Consider the following 22,966-nt stretch of genomic DNA (forward strand, 5'->3'; position numbering starts at 1 on the left):
GGTAGGACACCTTTCTGATGTGGACAAGGTGGACTGCCTATGTAGGGCACCTTTCTGATGTGGACGAGGTGGACTGCCTAGGTAGGACACCTTTTTGATGTGGACGAGCTGGACTGCCTAGGTAGGACACTTTTCTGATGTGGACGAGGTGGACTGCCTAGGTAGGACACCTTTCTGATGTGGACGAGGTGCACTGCCTGGGTAGGGCACCTTTCTGATGTGGACGAGGTTGACTGCCTAGGTAGGACACCTTTCTGATGTGGACGAGGTGAACTGCCTAGGTAGGACACCTTTCTAATGTGGACGAGGTGGACTGCCTAAGTAGGACACCTTTCTGATGTGGACGAGGTGGACTGCCTAACTAGGGCACCTTTCTGATGTGGACGAGGTGGACTGCCTAGGTAGGACACTTTTCTGATGTGGACGAGGTGGACTGCCTACGTAGGGCACCTTTCTGATGTGGACGAGGTGGACTGCCTAGGTAGGACACCTTCCTGATGTGGACGAGGTGGACTGCCTAGGTAGAATACCTTTCTGATGTGGACGAGGTGGACTGCCTAGGTAGGACACCTTTCTGATGTGGACGAGGTGCACTGCCTGGGTAGGGCACCTTTCTGATGTGGACGAGGTTGACTGCCTAGGTAGGACACCTTTGTGATGTGGACGAGCTGGACTGCCTAGGTAGGACACTTTTCTGATGTGGACGAGGTGGACTGGCTACGTAGGGCACCTTTCTGATGTGGACGAGGTGGACTGCCTAGGTAGGACACCTTTCTGATGTGGACAAGGTGGACTGCCTATGTAGGGCACCTTTCTGATGTGGACGAGGTGGACTGCCTAGTAGGACACCTTTTTGATGTGGACGAGCTGGACTGCCTAGGTAGGACACTTTTCTGATGTGGACGAGGTGAACTGCCTAGGTAGGACACCTTTCTGATGTGGACAAGGTGGACTGCCTATGTAGGGCACCTTTCTGATGTGGACGTGGTGGACTGCCTAGGTAGGACACCTTTCTGATGTGGACGAGGTGGACTGCCTAGGTAGGACACTTTGTGATGTGGATGAGGTGGACTGCCTAGGTAGGACACTTTTCTGATGTGGACGAGGTTGACTGCCTACGTAGGGCACCTTTCTGATGTGGACGAGGTGGACTGCCTAGGTAGGACACCTTCCTGATGTGGACGTGGTGGACTGCCTAGGTAGAACACCTTTCTGATGTGGACGAGGTGGACTGCCTAGGTAGAACACCTTTCTGATGTGGACGAGGTGGACTGCCTAGGTAGGACACCTTTCTAATGTGGACGAGGTGGACTGCCTAAGTAGGACACCTTTCTGATGTGGACGAGGTGGACTGCCTAAGTAGGGCACCTTTCTGATGTGGACGAGGTGGACTGCCTACGTAGGACACCTTTCTGATGTGGACAAGGTGGACTGCCTAGTTAGGACACTTTTCTGATGTGGACGAGGTGGACTGCCTAGGTAGGACACCTTTCTGATGTGGACGAGGTGGACTGCCTAGGTAGGACACTTTTCTGATGTGGACTGCCTACGTAGGACACCTTTCTGATGTGGACGAGGTGGACTGCCTAGGTAGGACACTTTTCTGATGTGGACGAGGTGGACTGCCTAGGTAGGACACTTTTCTGATGTGGACGAGGTGGACTGCCTAGGTAGGACACCTCAGTTGGCGCACCAGCAGCCTGGACCTTTCGCACCTCAGTTGTCTTGCTCTCCTAAACACATCACAAAGCTGCCGCACTAAGAAATCAGAAACAGTATCCCGATGAAACAAAGTTTTTGTTGTTTTTTTTTTCTCTTCTTTTTTTGGCCAAACTCTTAGAGAATTGGTCCATTGCTTTTTTGGAAACCAGATGTTTGGATGGTTTCGGCTGAGATTGTTTGATTAACCCCTTTTGACGGAAGTGGAGTTCTTGGCCAAGCTGGCCTTCCTTCTTAACTGTCCCGTGATAAGAATTGTTCCTGGAAAGGGTTAAGTAGTTTCACAGGGAGATGTGAAGGAACTTCCTGTGATGTCAAGTCAAGGATTCTCAGCAGGACTATTGTACAGAGTCCTTATCCTACAAGGATCACTCGAAATCATCCGATTAATGGAGAAAAGCTCGTTATTGAAGCTTCATGACCATCAACATTGGTTAGAATGAAATATTCTCAGAGACAGTGGTATGGGGGGCACTTGGGGGGGGGGGGGGAATGCCGAGACAAGGTCATCTAGCACCCATGGGTGAAGTTGCCAAACAGCCCCCCCCCCCAAATGTATGAGCATTATGTGTCAGTAAAATCCCCCCCAACAAAATTGAGCACTAATCTTACCTCCAAGCATAAAGTCTCTGCAAGCCAAAATTCTCCATAGAGAAAAATTCCCTCTTCCAATACAAATTCACAAATCCCCCTCCCCCTGCTGAAATCTCCAACTCAGCACAAATCTTTGCCCCCCCCCCCCTTCCAACCCCAAATCCTCTTCCTCTCCAAATCCCCCCTCCTAGGACAAATCCTTTACCCCTCAAATTTCTTCTCTGAGTGCAAATCCTCCAAACCAAATCACACTTTCTAACACAAATCCCCCCTCTTATGGGGGAGGAGTCCTGTGTAATGATGGGGGTAGTATGAGGGGATCCTGTGTAATGATGGGGGTAGTATGAGGGGATCCTGTGTAATGATGGGGGTAGTATGAGGGGATCCTGTGTAGAGATGGGGGTAGTATGGGGGGATCCTGTGTAATGATGGGGGTAGTATGGGGGGATCCTGTGTAATGATGGGGGTAGTATGGAGAGGGATCCTGTATAATGATGGGAGTAGTATGGGGGAGGAGTCCTGTGTAATGATGGGGGTAGTATGGGGGAGGAGTCCTGTGTAATGATGGGGGTAGTATGGGGAGGGGTCCTGTGTAATGATGGAGGTAGTATGGGGGAGGGATCCTGTGTTATGATGAAGGTAGTATGGGGAGGGATCCTGTGTTATGATGAAGGTAGTATGGGGAGGGATCCTGTGTAATGATGGGGTTAGTATGGGGGAGGGGTCCTGTGTAATGATGGAGGTAGTATGGGGGAGCGGTCCTGTGTAATGATGGGGGTAGTATGGGGGATCCTGTGTAATGATGGGGGTACTATGGGGGAATCCTTTGTAATGATGGGGGTAGTATGAGGGAGGGGTCCTGTGTAATGATGGGGGTAGTATGGGGAGGGATCCTGTGTAATGATGGGGGTAGTATGGGGGAGCGGTCCTGTGTAATGATGGGGGTAGTATGGGGGATCCTGTGTAATGATGGGGGTAGTATGGGGGAATCCTTTGTAATGATGGGGGTAGTATGAGGGAGGGGTCCTGTGTAATGATGGGAGTAGTATGGGGAGGGATCCTGTGTAATGATGGGGGTAGTATGGGGGAGGGGTCCTGTGCAATGATGGGGGTAGTATGGGGGAGGGGTCCTGTGTAATGATAGGGGTAGTATGGGGGAGGGGTTCTGTGTAATGATGGGGGTAGTATGGGGGAGGGGTCCTGTGCAATGATAGGAGTAGTATGGGGGAGGGGTCCTGTGCAATGATGGGGGTAGCATGGGGGAGGGTCCTGTGTAATGATGGGGGTAGTATGGGGGAGGGGTCCTGTGCAATGATGGGGGTAGCATGGGGGAGGGGTCCTGTGTAATGATGGGGGTAGTATGGGGGGATCCTGTATAATGATGGGGGTAGTATGGGGGAGGGGTCCTGTGTAATGATGGGAGTAGTATGGGGGAGGGGTCCTGTGTAATGATGGGGGTAGTATGGGGGGATCCTGTGTAATGATGGGGGTAGTATGGGGGATCCTATGTAATGATGGGGTTAGTAGGGGGAGGGGTCCTGTGTAATGATGGGGTTAGTAGGGGGAGGGGTCCTGTGTAATGATGGGGGTAGTATGGGGGAGGGGTCCTGTGTAATGATGGGGGTAGTATGGGGGAGGGGTCCTGTGTAATGATGGGGGTATTATGGGGGAGGGGTCCTGCGTAATGATGGGGGTAGTATGGGGGAGGGGTCCTGTGTAATGATGGGGGTAGTATGGGGGAGGGGTCCTGCGTAATGATGGGGGTAGTATGGGGGAGGGGTCCTGTGTAATGATGGGGGTAGTATGAGGGAGGGGTGCTGTATAATGATGGGGGCAGTATGGGGGGATCCTGTGTAATGATGGGGGTAGTATGTTGGGGTGGAGATTAAAATTTAATGGAGGGGGGGGGGATGCTTGCCCAGGGTCCAGTTAATATTAACCTCTTCCCACCAACCACAAGTATATATGCGACCTGACAGAAGTGGGATTTTTTTCTTGGGGGGGCATATTTGCGCACCTGCCATTGTACTGGGAGTGCACTCGCTGCTCAGCGCCCTCCCATCCCTAATGATCGGGACTCAAAACTCCCGGTCACCTGAACCCCCCCCCCCCCCCCGTGATTTTTGGGGTTTTTTTCTTCCTGAGCCGGGTTCTCACTGCGGTTGCATTTTATCTCTCATAACAGAAAGAAAGCAAACAAACGTATGTAAAAAAAATAAATAAACAAAATAATAACAATTATTAACCCCTCCCCCTCCAGAGGATTCCCCCCCCCCTTCCTGACCAGGATATTTTTTCGTGTTACTCTGACAATTGCACAGTCGTGCAACGCCGCACCCAAATGAAATGTACGTCCTTTTTTTCCCCGTGAATGGAGCTTTCTTTCGGTGGTATTGAATCGCCGGTGCGTTTTGAATTTTTTGCGCTATAAAAAAAAAAAAGACCGACAATTTTGAGAAAAAAAACTATATTTTTGACGTTTTGCTATTAAACATGTCCAGTAAAAAAATTGTAAAAAATCAAATTTCTTCATAAATTTCGGCCAACATGTACTCTGCTCCGTGTCTTCGCTAAAAAAAAATCCCAATACGTGTAAATTAATTGGTTTACGTGAAAGTTATAGCGTTTTCGGATGGCGGCGTAGATACTGGGATTTTTTTTTTAAATTTTTACTAGTAATGGTGGCGATCAGTGAATTATAGCGGGACAGTAGCGAGCATTCTGACACTGGGGGGGGGGGGAATTGACTTGGTGTCACTGACATCCCCAATGACACCAATACAGAGATCAGTGCCAATAAAAAGCGCTGACACCGTACTAATGGCACTGGGCAGGAAGGGGTTAACATGAGGGGCGATCAAAGGGTTAACTGTGTGTTTCACTGTGAGCATGCTGCTATGCAGAGCCATACAAAGCAGTGTGCAGGAGCTGACAGGGGAGAGAACTGTTTTGTTTACTAAGCGTCCCCCCCCCATTGGAAATCATCGGTAATCATCGGGTGCCAGCGAGTAATCACCGGCTGGGACCCAGTGATTGGCAGCTGCACCCGCGAATGGCGGCACGAACATCACGCTCGCCCCCTACCTACCCTTAAATGCAAAATCACGTACATATACATGTTTTTGCGCACAGCTGCCGCCCTGTAGCAGTATTTCTGCTATGGGGTGGAGCTGGAGCAGTTAAAAAAAAAAAAAACATACTCAATCCAGGTTAGATCTACGTCAGTGTCAGGGTTAGTGTTAGGGTCAAGTAAGGGTCAAAGGTCATGGTCAGAAAATGTTGCCGCGTACTAATGATCAGATTATCGTACAATCGAAAGCGGGATTTTGCATACAATTTTCTGACCTTATGTACCAGGCTCCAAGTGTTACTAAACCCCCAACAGTGACGTCAGTCTGTAGATGGAGGAAAGCGTCCTTGTCCGGGGAGGGCGGATATAGTGAATGCGGGGTCCGGGGAGGGCGGATATAGTGAATGCGGGGTCCGGGGAGAGAGGATATAGTGAATGCGGGGTCCGGGGAGGGCGGATATAGTGAATGCGGGGTCCGGGGAGGGCGGATATAGTGAATGCGGGGTCCGGGGAGGGCGGATATAGTGAATGCAGGGTCCGGGGAGGGCGGATATAGTGAATGCGGGGTCCGGGGAGAGCGGATATAGTGAATGCGGGGTCCGGGGAGAGCGGATATAGTGAATGCGGGGTCCGGGGAGAGCGGATATAGTGAATGCGGAGTCAGGGGAGAGCGGATATAGTGAATGCGGAGTCCGGGGAGAGCGGATATAGTGAATGCGGGGTCCGGGGAGAGCGGATATAGTGAATGCGGGGTCCGGGGAGAGCGGATATAGTGAGTGCGGGGTCCGGGGAGAGCGGATATAGTGAATGCAGGGTCTGGGGAGAGCGGATATAGTGAATGCGGGGTCCGGGGAGAGCGGGTATAGTGAATGCGGGGTCCAGGGAGGGCGCATATAGTGAATGCGGGGTCCGGGGAGAGACCGGATATAGTGAATGCGGGGTCCGGGGAGAGCGGATATAGTGAATGCGGGGTCCAGGGAGAGCGGATATAGTGAATGCGGGGTCCGGGGAGAGCGGATATAGTGAATGCAGGGTCCGGGGAGAGCGGATACAGTGAACGCGGGGTCCGGGGAGAGCGGATATAGTGAATGCGGGGTCCGGGGAGAGCGGATATAGTGAATGCGGGGTCCAGGCAGAGCGGATATAGTGAATGCGGGGTCCGGGGAGAGCGGATATAGTAAATGCGGGGTCCGGGCAGAGCGGATATAGTGAACGCGGGGTCCGGGGAGAGCGGATATAGTGAACGCGGGGTCCGGGGAGAGCGGATATAGTGAATGCGGGGTCCGGGCAGAGCGGATATAGTGAATGCGGGGTCCGGGGAGAGCGGGTATAGTGAATGCGGGGTCCGGGGAGAGCGGGTATAGTGAATGCGGGGTCCGGGGAGAGACCGGATATAGTGAATGCGTGGTCCGGGGAGAGCGGGTATAGTGAATGCGGGGTCCGGGGAGGGCGCATATAGTGAATGCGGGGTCCGGGGAGAGCCCGGATATAGTGAATGCGGGGTCCGGGGAGAGCGGATATAGTGAATGCAGGGTCCGGGGAGAGCGGATATAGTGAATGCGGGGTCCGGGCAGAGCGGATATAGTGAATGCGGGGTCCGGGGAGAGCAGATATAGTGAATGCTGGGTCCGGGGAGAGCGGATACAGTGAATGCGGGGTCCGGGGAGAGCGGATACAGTGAACGCGGGGTCCGGGGAGAGCAGATATAGTGAATGCGGGGTCCGGGCAGAGCGGATATAGTGAATGCGGGGTCCGGGGAGAGCGGATATAGTGAATGCGGGGTCCAGGGAGAGCGGATATAGTGAATGCGGGGTTCGGGGAGAGCGGATATAGTGAATGCGGGGTCCGGGGAGAGCGGATATAATGAATGCGGGGTCTGGGGAGAGCGGATATAGTGAATGCGGGGTCCGGGGAGAGCGGATATAGTGAATGCGGGGTCCGGGCAGAGCGGATATAGTGAATGCGGGGTCCGGGGAGAGCGGATATAGTGAATGCGGGGTCCAGGGAGAGCGGATATAGTGAATGCGGGGTTCGGGGAGAGCGGATATAGTGAATGCGGGGTCCGGGGAGAGCGGATATAATGAATGCGGGGTCTGGGGAGAGCGGATATAGTGAATGCGGGGTCCGGGGAGAGCGGATATAGTGAATGTGGGGTCCGGGGAGAGCGGATATAGTGAATGCGGGGTCCGGGGAGAGAGGATATAGTGAATGCGGGGTCCGGGGAGAGAGGATATAGTGAATGCGGGGTCCGGGGAGAGAGGATATAGTGAATGCGGGGTCCGGGGAGAGCGGATATAGTGAATGCGGGGTCCGGGGAGAGAGGATATAGTGAATGCGGGGTCCGGGGAGAGCGGATATAGTGAATGCGGGGTCCGGGGAGAGCGGATATAGTGAATGCGGGGTCCGGGGAGAGCGGATATAGTGAATGCGGGGTCCGGGGAGAGCGGATATAGTGAATGCGGGGTCCGGGGAGAGAGGATATAGTGAATGCGGGGTCCGGGGAGAGCGGGTATAGTGAATGCGGGGTCCGGGGAGAGCGGGTATAGTGAATGCGGGGTCCGGGGTTTAGTATCACTGTAAGGGGTTAAAGATGGCGCTGTGACTGCAGAGGTGAGGGCTGTACGACGGGGTCCCATGAGTCTAGGGCAGCATGATTTCTATACCTCTGAGATTTGTATGAATTATTATTTTATCACGGATATTATCAGAATAATGCGACTTAATAGCGGTTTCATCTTGTTGAGCCCCGGCGGGCGTCTCTCTCCGGCACACAATGGGTGAACACGAGGAATGCGCCCGGCCCGGAGCACCAACACATGAAGACAGAGAAGTAGATGAGTGTCTTGACCCCACTCGCTTGTGTCCCCGTCAGCGAACACTAATTGCTCATTAAAAAAGCTTTAATGAACTTGTGCATGAATGCCCGGGGCTCTTGAACCTGCTGCTGGCTTCTGCCTCCTCCAGGAAAACTGGAAGGGTGGAGATGGAGGAGAAGCTCTCCAGCAACATCGCCCCCCCCCCCCCCAGCTGATCCGCTTGTGGCATGATCAGGGGTGGACTGACCATTTGGAAACTCGGGCACTGCCCCAGGGTCCGGGGTCAGTAGGGGGCCCCATGGGATGCCCCTGGTACCTTTTTCATAGGCTTTTTTGAGTTTGGGCAAGGACACAGGGGCCCCATGATCCCCTATTGCCCGGGGGCCCCATGAGTTGTCAGTCTGCCTCTGGGCATGATTGAGCGTCTGCAGCAAGCTAGGTGTTCATTTTGCCCTCAGTGGAAGGTAGAATGCGGTTGGGGTGCTGCCATCTCTGTGATAGGCCCCTGGACTCAGCCGTCGCCAAGGACTTTGCTCCGGAGTCGGCGCTGACTTCATCCCGTAATACTGAAACAAACTGGCCGGCTGATTGGCTTCTAGTAGAACCGGCTCTTCTGTGTTTTCTTTCAAAAATAGAGACCTAGGCCTCGTGCACATTGGGCGCTTCGTGGTGATGCGTGAGATCCTGGCAGCTCCTCTGCCGGCCGGATGGTGCGCCGAGTGCTATCTGAGTTTAGGGCGGTATGCGCCAAAGGCAGGGGTGGACTGTCAACTCATGGGGCCCCCGGGCAGCGGGATCATGGGGCCCTTATATCCTCGGCCACACTCAAACGACACCCAAAAAAGCCTATGAAATATACCAGGGGCATCTTATGGGGGCCCCTACTGACCCCGGGCCCTTGGGCAGTGCCCGAGTTCCCAAATGGTCAGTCCGCCCCTGGCCAAAGGACCAATGCCCATGTGGGCAGGTGCAGCTAGCTAGTCTGCTACTAGGTGGCTCTGTCCCTGATTAGTGTATGGTTACAGAAAAGGATGTCATCAGGTGCTAGGCCCCTTTTAGTTAGAGCCCCTCTGCAGCTATGTAATGGGTGAGCCAGTTGGGGCAAGGAAGCCAAACACCCTACACCAGCACAGATGTAACCAGCATGTGGAGGCCCTGGACGGGCTGGAGGCCCGACCTTTATGGAAGGTAGACTTCCTGACCCATGTGGAGGTGGAGGCTAGGGCAGATTGCAAATGGCCTTTTAGGCCGGGCCAAGAGTTCCCTAAGTTGGCCTATCCCCCTAGAGCAGGGGGTGTAAACTGGTGGCCCTCCAGCTGTTGTGAAACTACAAGTCCCATCATGCCTCTGCGTTTAGGAGTCATGCTTGTAACTGTCAATCTTGCAATGCCTCATGGGACTTGTAGTTTGGCAACAGCTGGAGGGCTGCCCCAATAGAGTCCCCCTTTATATCAGGTGTCCCCAATAGAGTCCCTTTACACCAGGTGTCACAGATAGAGTCACCCTTTATATTAGGTGTCCCCCATGGAGTCCCTTTACATCAGGTGTCCCCAGTAGAGTCCCTTTACATTAGATGTCCCCAATAGAGTCCCCCTTTACATCAGGTGTCCCCAATAGAGACCCCCTTTACATCAGGTGTCCTCAATAGAGACCCCCCTTTACATCAGGTGTCCCCAATAGAGTCCCCCTTTACATCAGGTGTCCCCAATAGAAATCCCTTTTACATCAGATGTCACCAGGAGAGTCTCCCTTTACATCAGGTGTCCGCAGTAGAATCCTCCTTTACATCAGGTGTCCCCATTAGAGTCACCCTTTACATCAGGTGTCCCCCATGGAGTCCCTTTACATCAGGTGTCCCCAGTAGAGTCCCTTTACATTAGATGTCTCCAATAGAGTCCCCCTTTACATCAAGTGTCCCCAATAGTGACCCCCTTTACATCAGGTGTCCCCAATAGAGACCCCCTTTACATCAGGTGTCCTCAATAGAGAGCCCCCTTTACATCAGGTGTCCCCAATAGAGTCCCCCTTTACATCAGGTGTCCCCAATAGAAATCCCTTTTACATCAGATGTCACCAGGAGAGTCCCCCTTTTCATCAGGTGTCCCCAATAGAGTCCCCCTTTACATCAGGTGTCCCCAATAGAAATCCCTTTTACATCAGATGTCACCAGGAGAGTCCCCCTTTTCATCAGGTGTCCCCAATAGAGTCCCCCTTTACATCAGGTGTCCCCAATAGAAATCCCTTTTACATCAGATGTCACCAGGAGAGTCCCCCTTTTCATCAGGTGTCCCCAATAGAGTCCCCCTTTACATCAGGTGTCCCCAATAGAAATCCCTTTTACATCAGATGTCACCAGGAGAGTCCCCCTTTTCATCAGGTGTCCCCAATAGAGTCCCCCTTTACATCAGGTGTCCCCAATAGAAATCCCTTTTACATCAGATGTCACCAGGAGAGTCCCCCTTTTCATCAGGTGTCCCCAATAGAGTCCCCCTTTACATCAGGTGTCCCCAATAGAAATCCCTTTTACATCAGATGTCACCAGGAGAGTCTCCCTTTACATCAGGTGTCCACAGTAGAATCCTCCTTTACATCAGGTGTCCCCATTAGAGTCCCCCTTTACATCAGGTGTCCCCATCCTTCTGAGTTGTTTCCTCCCCCTTTTCCCCTTGTACTGGCAGATCAGTACTCACTGAAATGAAGGCAGCGTCTCCTTCCTCTCTCCAGTCGTGTGAGACGTCACATATCTGGGGACAGAGGAAAAGGAACACAGTCTGCAGAGTGACACTGAAACGGAGGACAGCTCTCTGTCTCAGGACCGGCTCATTTCTGCCCCATGCAGGCTGGAGGGAGCAGAAAGTCGGATCCTCCCTCCAGCAGCAGCTATGGGCCACTGCTCCGATTTGACAGGAATGACAGTGCAGTCACTCCTGTTAGTGAGGAGTGGGACTAGCAGCCAGCTCGGCATAGCGCTCGAGCCCTCATCCCGGCTCCCGGCTCTCCCCTCATCCCGGCTCTCCCCTCATCCCGGCTCTCCCCTTTTCCCGGCTCCGGGTAGGAGGAACCTAAGAAGTCTTCAGTTGGAAGAGAGTTGACGTTGAGAAAACCTCCCACCATCCCGCCTCTTTTTTAAGTTTTGGTGGACTGTTGTTGCATTCTGTTGCAGACAGTTACAAGTTTGGTACGAATAACTCATAGCAGCTGGCGGAGTACAAGTTCTGAAGGTGGTCCTAATGGGTGAAATGTACATTGGTAGTGGTCTTAGGTACAGCTCCGGGACCCATCTTAGGTACAGCTCCCCTTATGTTGTACGGCTCAGTGACAGTGAACTGGGGGGTCGTTCATGGTTGTATCTGAGGTTATTGGTGTTTTTGTCTCCGGGTCGGTGTTTTGCAGCTGAAGGCCTACCTTATGGGTGTAGCACAACCCACTTAGGAGTTGCAGACGGTTTGGGTCCTCCCTATAGTCCTGTACAGCCAGGCAACACACATTTCCCACAGACTTTCATCCAGAAAATTAGTCCTTGAGCTTGTTTTCTTTATATTTTATTAGGGTAATTTCAGCTTGGATGGGGTAAGGGGTGTATGGGATGCCCAATGGAACCGAGAAACCAAGGACAACGTCCTGAACAGTCTCTTTTGGGGAGCTAGCCAGCATCTCCTGTAGTACAACCCCAGATAAATCCTCCTCTTTACCCAGGTGTCTGGAGGAATACCTGAGGAGGGGATCCGGTGTCTGCCACTTTCAGAAATAAGACAGTCCCAGGAGGTGGCTAATCTGGTTTCCATCCAGAGTGCTCCTTCCCCTATCTGGCCCAGGCGGGTGCAGGTTTACTCACTGGTTGGTTGGTGGCTGTTACCAGGCCTTCTAGCTGTGCCCTGCTGCACAGGTGGTCCTTGCTCTAGGAGCCGGTGAGGGTCTAAGTTTTCTTCCTTCCAAGCTCCACTGCGAGTAGGTGAACTTCTGTCCAGGCTCCTGTGTTCATCCTCGCATCCTCCGTCTTCCACCCGAACGCTCCTGCTGCTGAGCAGGCTCTTACACTTTAAAGGGTTGTCCTGGCCCCTTGCCAAGCCTCCTGTTGTGGATTGGCCAGAATCCCTCAAAAGTGCAAATCAGCCACTCCTCAGATCCACCCGCTGCTTCTAGACCTTTCTCCAAAGTTCTAGAGCAGGGATAAGTTCCATAGGGCTGGTCTGCAGAACCTCTCAGCTCTGACCAAAGTTTGACCCTTGCTAGCTATCACACCCAGGCTGCTACTCAGTCCTCCTCACTAACAATTGGAGTCTAGCTCCCCTTCGCAAACTAGGGGGGTGCCACATGGGTTTACGCAGGTACTTTGTTAAGCAGAGATGCCTACAAGGACCTTGGGGCTCCATTCAAATTGTATTGAATGTTGATATGTAATTTATACATCTTTGCTTGTAGGGCCGCTTTGGCCAATAAACTCCAATTTGAGTCTTTTGTGGATTTTTTGTAGGTATTGATGAGTGGTGGATTGGTGGCCAAGCAGTATTGGAGACAAATCACCTTTAACACCCTAGTCAGGAGCTTGCTGACTTGCAGTTTGTTTGCAATTTGTTTCTTACGGTTTAATTCCACTTCCACGCCCGTTTGTAGATTTTTGACCCGTTGTGTGAATTCTGAGTGTTCTGTTTATAAGGGAAGCCGGATCACATGAGTTGGCTCTCTCGGCTTTGGTGGCGTCCATTGTTTTTTTTGTTGTTTTTTTTCTTTCCACTGTTATTTTAAAAGGCTGTCGCCCCCCCGAATTCCATCCTTCAGCTCCAGCTGAATGTTCCGGGACCCCTGACCCAGCATTGTGATTCTCCGTAATGACAGGAAGTCGGATAAGTGGCGGCACTTGTATAACTCCACCCACCTTGAGTGCTACTTCCTGTAATAGACTCTCATTGGTTGTCCATCTGGAACCTCAACCAACTCATCCCTTCCACCAACGACTGCTGAGTGCGAAGTCTGAGAACAGCTGAGTGACATGATGGTCACAGATACTCATGGGGGGGTTGGTATTCATTGTGTTCACTAGAATGTAATGGGGGGGGGGGGGGGGCGTTGTGCCAGGAACGCTCCCTCGGTCATAGCCTGAAGCAGGAAGCCATGACAAGGATGGACATTTTTGTGGTCAGACAGTGATACTAACCCCAATTAGGATAAACCCGATCCACGCTGACGTAAAGCCCTGGAATCGCTATTATGTTACATTATCCTTCCTAAGTGACCACAACGGTACAACCGGTTATCCTGATACTGTTCTGCAAAAGGGGGAATTCTCCTTTAAGGAGATAAGAAATGGGCTAAAACCTGAAGAAATGTGTATATATAGCAAAGATGATATACATACACCCTATATATACACCCTATACATACACCCTATACATACACCCTATACATACACCCCCTATACATACACCCTATACATACACCCTATACATACACCCTATACATACACACTCTATACATACACACTCTATACATACACACTCTATACATACACCCTATACATACACCCTATACATACACTCTATATATACACCCTATATATACACCCCCTATATATATACACCCTATACATACACCCTGTACATATACACCCTATACATACACCCCCTATACATACACACTCTATACATACACCCTATACATACACCCTATACATACACTCTATACATACACCCTATATATACACTCTATACATACACCCTATATATACACCCTATACATACACTCTATACATACACCCTATATATACACTCTATACACACACCCTATACATACACTCTATACATACACCCTATATATACACTCTATACATACACTCTATATATACACCCTATACATACACTCTATACATACACTCTATATACACCCTATACATACACCCTATACATACACCCTATATATACACCCCCTATATATATACACCCTATACATACACCCTGTACATATACACCCTATACATACACCCCCTATACATACACACTCTATACATACACCCTATACATACACCCTATACATACACTCTATACATACACCCTATATATACACTCTATACATACACTCTATATATACACCCTATACATACACTCTATACATACACCCTATATATACACTCTATACATACACCCTATACATACACTCTATACATACACCCTATATATACACTCTATACATACACTCTATATATACACCCTATACATACACTCTATACATACACTCTATATACACCCTATATATACACCCTATACATACACACTCTATACATATACCCTATACACACACCCTATATATATACCCTTTATACACACACTCTATACACACACCCTATATATACACCCTATACATACACTCTATACATACACCCTATACATACACCCTATATATATACACCCTATACATACACTCTATACATACACCCTATATACACTCTATACATACACCCTATACATATACACCCTATACATACACCCTATACATACACCCTATACATACACCCTATATATACACCCTATAAATACATTCAGGGCTTTTTTTCAGTGGGAATACAATTCCGGCACCTCCAGCACCGAATGTATATAATGGCAAGGGGTGCTGGGGTGTTCTGGAGGATCTATTGTTGCTGGCTGCTTGGGGATCTACTGTCACTGAACATGATACAAATTGTTTTTGATTATTATTAGCCGAATTGCGCTGCTCTTATGAGACCAATCATTTTAAATGGCGCCCCTACACATCTCAGCCCACAGCGCATCTGCAGAGGAATTGCAGGATAAAAAAAAAACATATGGTTTCCCTGCAGCTGCGTTTTTTAAGAAGGTGCATGCACCTATTTTTGTGCGGGAAACGTGAGGGAAATGTGCGGGAGACGCAGGCACAGCAGCCAATTTAAATAGATGGGTGGCCGTGTCCAAGCAAACCACGCAGGGACCACAATAGTGTGAGTAGTCTGAAACCGTAATCACTCACACATAAAGAAAGATAGAACCGAGGAATAAATACTCTCAAACATTTGACAAGTCCTGTATTTAAAAAAAATCCCAAAATGTCCCTATTATATCTAATGGAAAAAGAAACCCCAAAAAACTGATCCCTGATGCACATGGCTGATCCCAACAGATCCCTGGTGCACCCGGCCAATCCCAGCAGATCGCCGGTGCACACAGCTACTCCTGCCATATCCCTGGTGCACATGGCCAATCCCACCAGATCCCTGGTGCACATGGATGATCCCACCAGATCCCTGGTGCACATGGATGATCCCACCAGATCCCTGAAGCACATGGCAGATCCCTGATGCACATGGCAGATCCCTGGTTCACATGACTAATCCCGGCAGATTCCTGGTGCACATGACTAATCCCGGCAGATCCCTGGTTCACATGACTAATCCCGGCAGATCCCTGGTTCACATGACTAATCCCGGCAGATCCCTGGTTCACACTGCTGATCCTGGCAGATCCCTGATGCACATGACTAATCCAGGCAGATCCCTGATGCACATGACTAATCCAGGCAGATCCCTGGTTCACATGACTAATCCCGGCAGATCCCTGGTTCACACTGCTGATCCCGGCAGATCCCTGGTGTACATGACTAATCCCGACAGATCCCTGGTTCACATGACTAATCCCGGCAGATCCCTGGTTCACACTGCTGATCCCAGCAGATCCCTGGTTCACATGGCTGATCCTGGCAGATTCCTGGTGCACATGGCCTGTCCTGGCAGATTCCTGGTGCACATGGCCGGTCCTGGCAGATCCCTGGTGCAAATGGCCGATCTCGGCAGATCCCTGGTGCACATGGCCGATCCCAGCAGATCCATGGCGCACACGGCTGATCCTGCCAGATCCTTGGTGCACTTGACTGATCCCAGCAGATCCCTGGTGCACAGGTTGATCCCTGCAGATCCCAGGTGCACACATCTGATCCCAGCAGATCCCTGTTGCACATAGCTGATCACAGCAGATCCCTGGTGCACAGGTTGATCCCTGCAGATCCCAGGTGCACACATCTGATCCCAGCAGATCCCTGTTGCACATAGCTGATCACAGCAGATCCCTGGTGCACACGCCCGATCCCGGCAGATCCCTGGTGCACATGTCTGATCCCGGCAGATCCCTGGTGCACATGTCTGATCCCGGCAGATCCCTGGTGCACATGTCTGATCCTGGCAGATCCCTGGTGCACATGTCTGATCCCGGCAGATCCCTGGTGCAAATGGCCGATCTCGGCAGATCCCTGGTGCACATGGCCGATCCCAGCAGATCCATGGCGCACACGGCTGATCCTGCCAGATCCTTGGTGCACTTGACTGATCCCAGCAGATCCCTGGTGCACAGGTTGATCCCTGCAGATCCCAGGTGCACACATCTGATCCCAGCAGATCCCTGTTGCACATAGCTGATCACAGCAGATCCCTGGTGCACAGGTTGATCCCTGCAGATCCCAGGTGCACACATCTGATCCCAGCAGATCCCTGTTGCACATAGCTGATCACAGCAGATCCCTGGTGCACACGCCCGATCCCGGCAGATCCCTGGTGCACATGTCTGATCCCGGCAGATCCCTGGTGCACATGTCTGATCCCGGCAGATCCCTGGTGCACATGTCTGATCCCGGCAGATCCCTGGTGCACATGTCTGATCCCGGCAGATCCCTGGTGCACATGCCCGATCTCAATGGCTCAGATGAGGCCGTCATGACTTTTTCTTGTGCTGGTGATGAGATTTCATTCTGTACGGTTGGATTGTAATCTAGTAGATCTTACTTTCTGTTATACTCTCTAGAGTTCTCCTTTAATGGTGGAGATCCTGGAAGGACAGGCACTGCGATGGGGGTGTTGGCGACTCTTAGAACGGGTCACATCGATCGTCTGAATCCGGGTTCATTTCCTCTTCGGATTTATTAATCCGCTCTGTTTCTTTTCGCAGGATCCTCAGCAACAACAAGATCAGCGCCCTGAGGAACGGATCCTTCTATGGACTGCAGGAGCTGGAGAAGCTGTAAGTACATAGATCAGCTGCATGCATGTCGGGGGCAGCAAAGCCGGGCCCTTCCTTGTCTTTGGGAGAGTAGAGAAGCCTGTCCCCTGCCAGCATGCTGTAGGGGAGGAGCCATGCGTTTGGTGTGGAAGCAGCGGTCTCTCTGCAGAGGCCAGACATACTCTGGATCAGAGCTCTCCAATCAGCAGGGAGAATGAGCCATTCGTATATATACAGGGCTCTATTTTAGCGGGAACACGGGGGAACGCAGGATGCTGGAGGATCTATTGTCACTGGAGGGGATCTTATTTATGCATGGGGGTATATTGTTGCTGGGGGGGGGTTATGTTGCTGGGGGTCAATTGTTGCTGTGAGGGATCTACTGTTGAGGGAGAGGTCTTCTGTTGCGGGGGGTCAGTTGTTGCTGAGAGGGATCTACTGTTGATGGAGAGGTCTTCTGTTGTTGAGGGTCAATTGTTGCTGAGAAGGATCTACTGTTGAGGAAGAGGTCCTCTGTTGCTGGTGGTCAGTTGTTGCTGAGAGGGATCTACTGTTGATGGAGAAGTCTTCTGTTGCTGGGGGTGTATTGTTGCTGAGAGGGATCTACTGATGAGGGAGAGGTCTTCTGTTGCTGGGGGTGTATTGTTGCTGAGAGGGATCTACTGATGAGGGAGAAGTCTTCTGTTGCTGGGGGTGTATTGTTGCTGAGAGGGATCTACTGATGAGGGAGAGGTCTTCTGTTGCTGGGGGTGTATTGTTGTTGAGAGGGATCTACTGATGAGGGAGAGGTCTTCTGTTGCTGGGGGTCAATAGTTGCTGAGAGGGATCTACTGGTGAGGGAGAGGTCTTCTGTTGCTGGGGGTCAATTGTTGCTGAGAGGGATCTACTGATGAGGGAGAGGTCTTCTGTTGCTTGGGGTTCAATTGTTGCTGAGGGGGATCTACTGTTGAGGGAGAAGTCTTCTGTTGATGGGGGTCAATTGTTGCTGAGAGGGATCTACTGTTGAGGGAGGGATCCTCTGTTGCTGGGGGTCAATTGTTGCTGAGAGGGATCTACTGTTGAGGGAGAGATCCTCTGTTGCTGGGGGTCAATTGTTGCTAAGAGGGATCTACTGTTGAGGGAGAGGTCCTCTGTTGCTGGGGGTCAATTGTTGCTGAGAGGGATCTACTGTTGAGGGAGTGGTCTTCTGTTGCTGGCTGCCGAAGGGTCTGTGAATATTAATACTGGCTGCTGGGAGATTTGTTGTTGCTTCAGGGGGTCTATTGCTGCTGGGGTGGTATTTTGTTGCGGGGGTTCATTATTGCGGGGGGCTCTGAAAGGGGTGGTACTGGGAGGTGGGTGAAATCAAGGGATGGTGAAACCTGTATACTGTATATCCCTGCCTAGCTAACATGTTATTTCCAATCCCCAATACAGTCTCTGTGTACATAAAAAACACAGACTTCCTAGTATATGGAGTCCACCGTTGTCTTCCTTCCAGCCCAAGTTCTTCCTTGTTGCTCCCATGCCGCCATCTTGGATCGTGAGCCTCACGTATGTGCAGACGTGCCGCAGGTCTCTGCCCAGTCTACGGGACTTGATGGAGAGACCCATAACGTGTGTGAGCTCCCCCCCGCTCATGTGCAGACCGCCGCTGGCAGTGGTGGGGGATGTACATTCTGTACGCACATGTATGACAGCCCCAGACCCACCATCAAAATAAACAAAATAGGAAATTCTGTTACATGTGACATTTGTTGTGATACAACATGCGTGTATTATGCGTGTAATATGTGTTGTTTGTACCTGTAGTAGGGCCAAGAGACAATGGTGCTTTGTTGTTTCTGATCCTAAGTGCCCATTCACACCAGAACGAGGTGCGGGAAACCGGCGCTCTGCTGGAGTCTGCAGCGGGTGTCAATATTGAGTTAATGACACCCCAAACACAGCGCACCCCTGAACCCTGCACTCTGTATACAGCACACCCCTGAACCCTGCACTCTGTATACAGCACACCCCTGAACCCTGTTCTCTGTATACAGCGCACCCCTGAACTCTGCACTCTGTATACAGCGCACCCCTGAACCCTGCACTCTGTATACAGCGCACCCCTGAACCCTGCACTCTGTATACAGCACACCCCTGAACTCTGCACTCTGTATACAGCGCACCCCTGAACTCTGCACTCTGTATACAGCACACCCCTGAACCCTGCACTCTGTATACAGCACACCCCTGAACCCTGCACTCTGTATACAGCGCACCCCTGAACTCTGCACTCTGTATACAGCGCACCCCTGAACCCTGCACTCTGTATACAGCGCACCCCTGAACCCTGCACTCTGTATACAGCGCACCCCTGAACCCTGCACTCTGTATACAGCACACCCCTGAACTCTGCACTCTGTATACAGCACACCCCTGAACTCTGCACTCTGTATACAGCACACCCCTGAACTCTGCACTCTGTACACAGCACACCCCTGAACTCTGCACTCTGTATACAGCACACCCCTGAACCCTGCACTCTGTACACAGCGCACCCCTGAACTCTGCACTCTGTACACAGCACACCCCTGAACTCTGCACTCTGTATACAGCACACCCCTGAACTCTGCACTCTGTATACAGCACACCCCTGAACCCTGCACTCTGTATACAGCACACCCCTGAACTCTGCACTCTGTATACAGCATACCCCTGAACTCTGCACTCTGTATGCAGCACACCCCTGAACTCTGCACTCTGTATGCAGCGCACCCCTGAACTCTGCACTCTGTATACAGCGCACCCCTGAACCCTGCACTCTGTATACAGCACACCCCTGAACTCTGCACTCTGTACGCAGCACACCCCTGAACTCTGCACTCTGTACGCAGCGCACCCCTGAACTCTGCACTCTGTACGCAGAACACCCCTGATCTTTGTATGCACTGTACCCCTGAACTCTGCACTCTGTACGCAGAACACCCCTGATCTTTGTATGCAGTGTACCCCCAAACTCTGCACTCTGTACGCAGTGCACCCCTGAACTCTGCACTCTGTATGCAGTACACCCCCAAACTCTGCACACTGTACGCAGCACACCCCTGAACTCTGCACTCTGTACGCAGCGCACCCCTGAACTCTGCACTCTGTATGAAGCACACCCCCGAACTCTGCACTCTGTACGCAGCGCACCCCTGAACTCTGCACTCTGTATGCAGTACACCCCCAAACTCTGCACACTGTACGCAGCACACCCCTGAACTCTGCACTCTGTACGCAGCGCACCCCTGAACTCTGCACTCTGTATGAAGCACACCCCCGAACTCTGCACTCTGTACGCAGCGCACCCCTGAACTCTGCACTCTGTACGCAGCGCACCCCTGAACTCGGCACTCTGTACGCAGCACACCCCTGAACTCTGCACTCTGTACGAAGCACACCCCCGAACTCTGCACTCTGTATGTAGTACACCCCTGCACCCTGAAATCTGTATGTGGCACACCCCTGAACTCTGCACTCTGTATGCAGCACACCCCTGAACTCTGCACTCTGTATGCAGTACACCCCCAAACTCTGCACTCTGTACACAGAACACCCCTGATCTTTGTATGCAGTGTACCCCCAAACTCTGCACTCTGTACGCAGCACACCCCTGAACTCTGCACTCTGTATACAGCACACCCCTGAACCCTGCACTCTGTATACAGCACACCCCTGAACTCTGCACTCTGTATACAGCACACCCCTGAACTCTGCACTCTGTATACAGCGCACCCCTGAACTCTGCACTTTGTATACAGCGCACCCCTGAACTCTGCACTCTGTATACAGCGCACCCCTGAACTCTGCACTCTGTATACAGCGCACCCCTGAACTCTGCACTCTGTATACAGCGCACCCCTGAACTCTGCACTCTGTATACAGCGCACCCCTGAACTCTGCACTCTGTACGCAGCGCACCCCTGAACTCTGCACTCTGTATACAGCACACCCCTGAACTCTGCACTCTGTATACAGCACACCCCTGAACTCTGCACTCTGTATACAGCACACCCCTGAACTCTGCACTCTGTATACAGCGCACCCCTGAACTCTGCACTCTGTATACAGCGCACCCCTGAACTCTGCACTCTGTACGCAGCGCACCCCTGAACTCTGCACTCTGTATACAGCACACCCCTGAACCCTGCACTCTGTATACAGCGCACCCCTGAACTCTGCACTCTGTATACAGCGCACCCCTGAACTCTGCACTCTGTATACAGCGCACCCCTGAACTCTGCACACTGTACACAGCGCACCCCTGAACTCTGCACTCTGTATACAGCACACCCCTGAACTCTGCACTCTGTATACAGCACACCCCTGAACCCTGCACTCTGTATACAGCACACCCCTGAACCCTGCACTCTGTATACAGCACACCCCTGAACTCTGCACTCTGTATACAGCACACCCCTGAACTCTGCACTCTGTATACAGCACACCCCTGAACTCTGCACTCTGTATACAGCGCACCCCTGAACTCTGCACTCTGTATACAGCACACCCCTGAACTCTGCACTCTGTATACAGCGCACCCCTGAACTCTGCACTCTGTATACAGCGCACCCCTGAACTCTGCACTCTGTACGCAGCGCACCCCTGAACTCTGCACTCTGTATACAGCACACCCCTGAACTCTGCACTCTGTATACAGCACACCCCTGAACTCTGCACTCTGTATACAGCACACCCCTGAACTCTGCACTCTGTATACAGCGCACCCCTGAACTCTGCACTCTGTATACAGCACACCCCTGAACTCTGCACTCTGTACGCAGCGCACCCCTGAACTCTGCACTCTGTACGCAGCGCACCCCTGAACTCTGCACTCTGTATACAGCGCACCCCTGAACTCTGCACTCTGTATGCCGTACACCCCCAAACTCTGCACACTGTATGCAGCACACCCCCGAACTCTGCACTCTGTACGCAGCACACCCCTGAACTCTGCACTCTGTACGCAGCACACCCCTGAACTCTGCACTCTGTATGCCGTACACCCCCAAACTCTGCACACTGTATGCAGCACACCCCTGAACTCTGCACTCTGTACGCAGCGCACCCCTGAACTCTGCACTCTGTACGCAGCGCACCCCTGAACTCGGCACTCTGTACGCAGCACACCCCTGAACTCTGCACTCTGTACGAAGCACACCCCCGAACTCTGCACTCTGTACGCAGCGCACCCCTGAACTCTGCACTCTGTACGCAGCGCACCCCTGAACTCTGCACTCTGTATGCAGCACACCCCTGAACTCTGCACTCTGTACGCAGCGCACCCCTGAACTCTGCACTCTGTACACAGAACACCCCTGATCTTTGTATGCAGTGTACCCCTGAACTCTGCAATCTGTATGCAGTACACCCCTGAACTCTGCACTCTGTATGCAGCGCACCCCTGAACTCTGCACTCTGTACACAGCACACCCCTGAACTCTGCACTCTGTATGCAGTACACCCCCAAACTCTGCACTCTGTACGCAGCGCACCCCTGAACTCTGCACTCTGTACGCAGAACACCCCTGATATTTGTATGCAGTGTACCCCTGAACGCTGCACTCTGTATGCAGCACACCCCTGAACTCTGCACTCTGTATGCAGCACACCCCTGAACTCTGCACTCTGCATGTAACACACCTCTGAACGCTGCACACTGTATGTAGCACACCCCTAAACTCTGCACACTGTACACAGCGCACCCCTGAACTCTGCACTCTGTATGTAGCACACCCCTGAACTCTGCACTCTGTATGTAGCACACC

At 51.8% G+C, this 22,966-nt stretch overlaps 1 protein-coding gene across 1 annotated transcript in view; it reads left to right on the forward strand.

Moving 5' to 3' along the window:
• The window catches only part of ADGRA2 (adhesion G protein-coupled receptor A2), a 311,196-nt gene that overhangs the window by 135,691 nt on the left and 152,539 nt on the right, over positions 1–22,966 (forward strand). The window contains exon 2 of the mRNA XM_089666521.1: positions 17,142–17,213. Within this exon, the coding sequence (XP_089522647.1) occupies positions 17,142–17,213 (72 nt within the window). The remainder of the gene's footprint in view (positions 1–17,141; positions 17,214–22,966) is intronic.

Source organism: Staurois parvus, unplaced genomic scaffold (genome assembly GCF_062004578.1).
Source record: "Staurois parvus isolate SC_StPar_1 unplaced genomic scaffold, SC_StPar_1.0 ptg002751l, whole genome shotgun sequence".
In the NCBI taxonomy this organism is placed as follows: Eukaryota; Metazoa; Chordata; class Amphibia; order Anura; family Ranidae; genus Staurois; species Staurois parvus.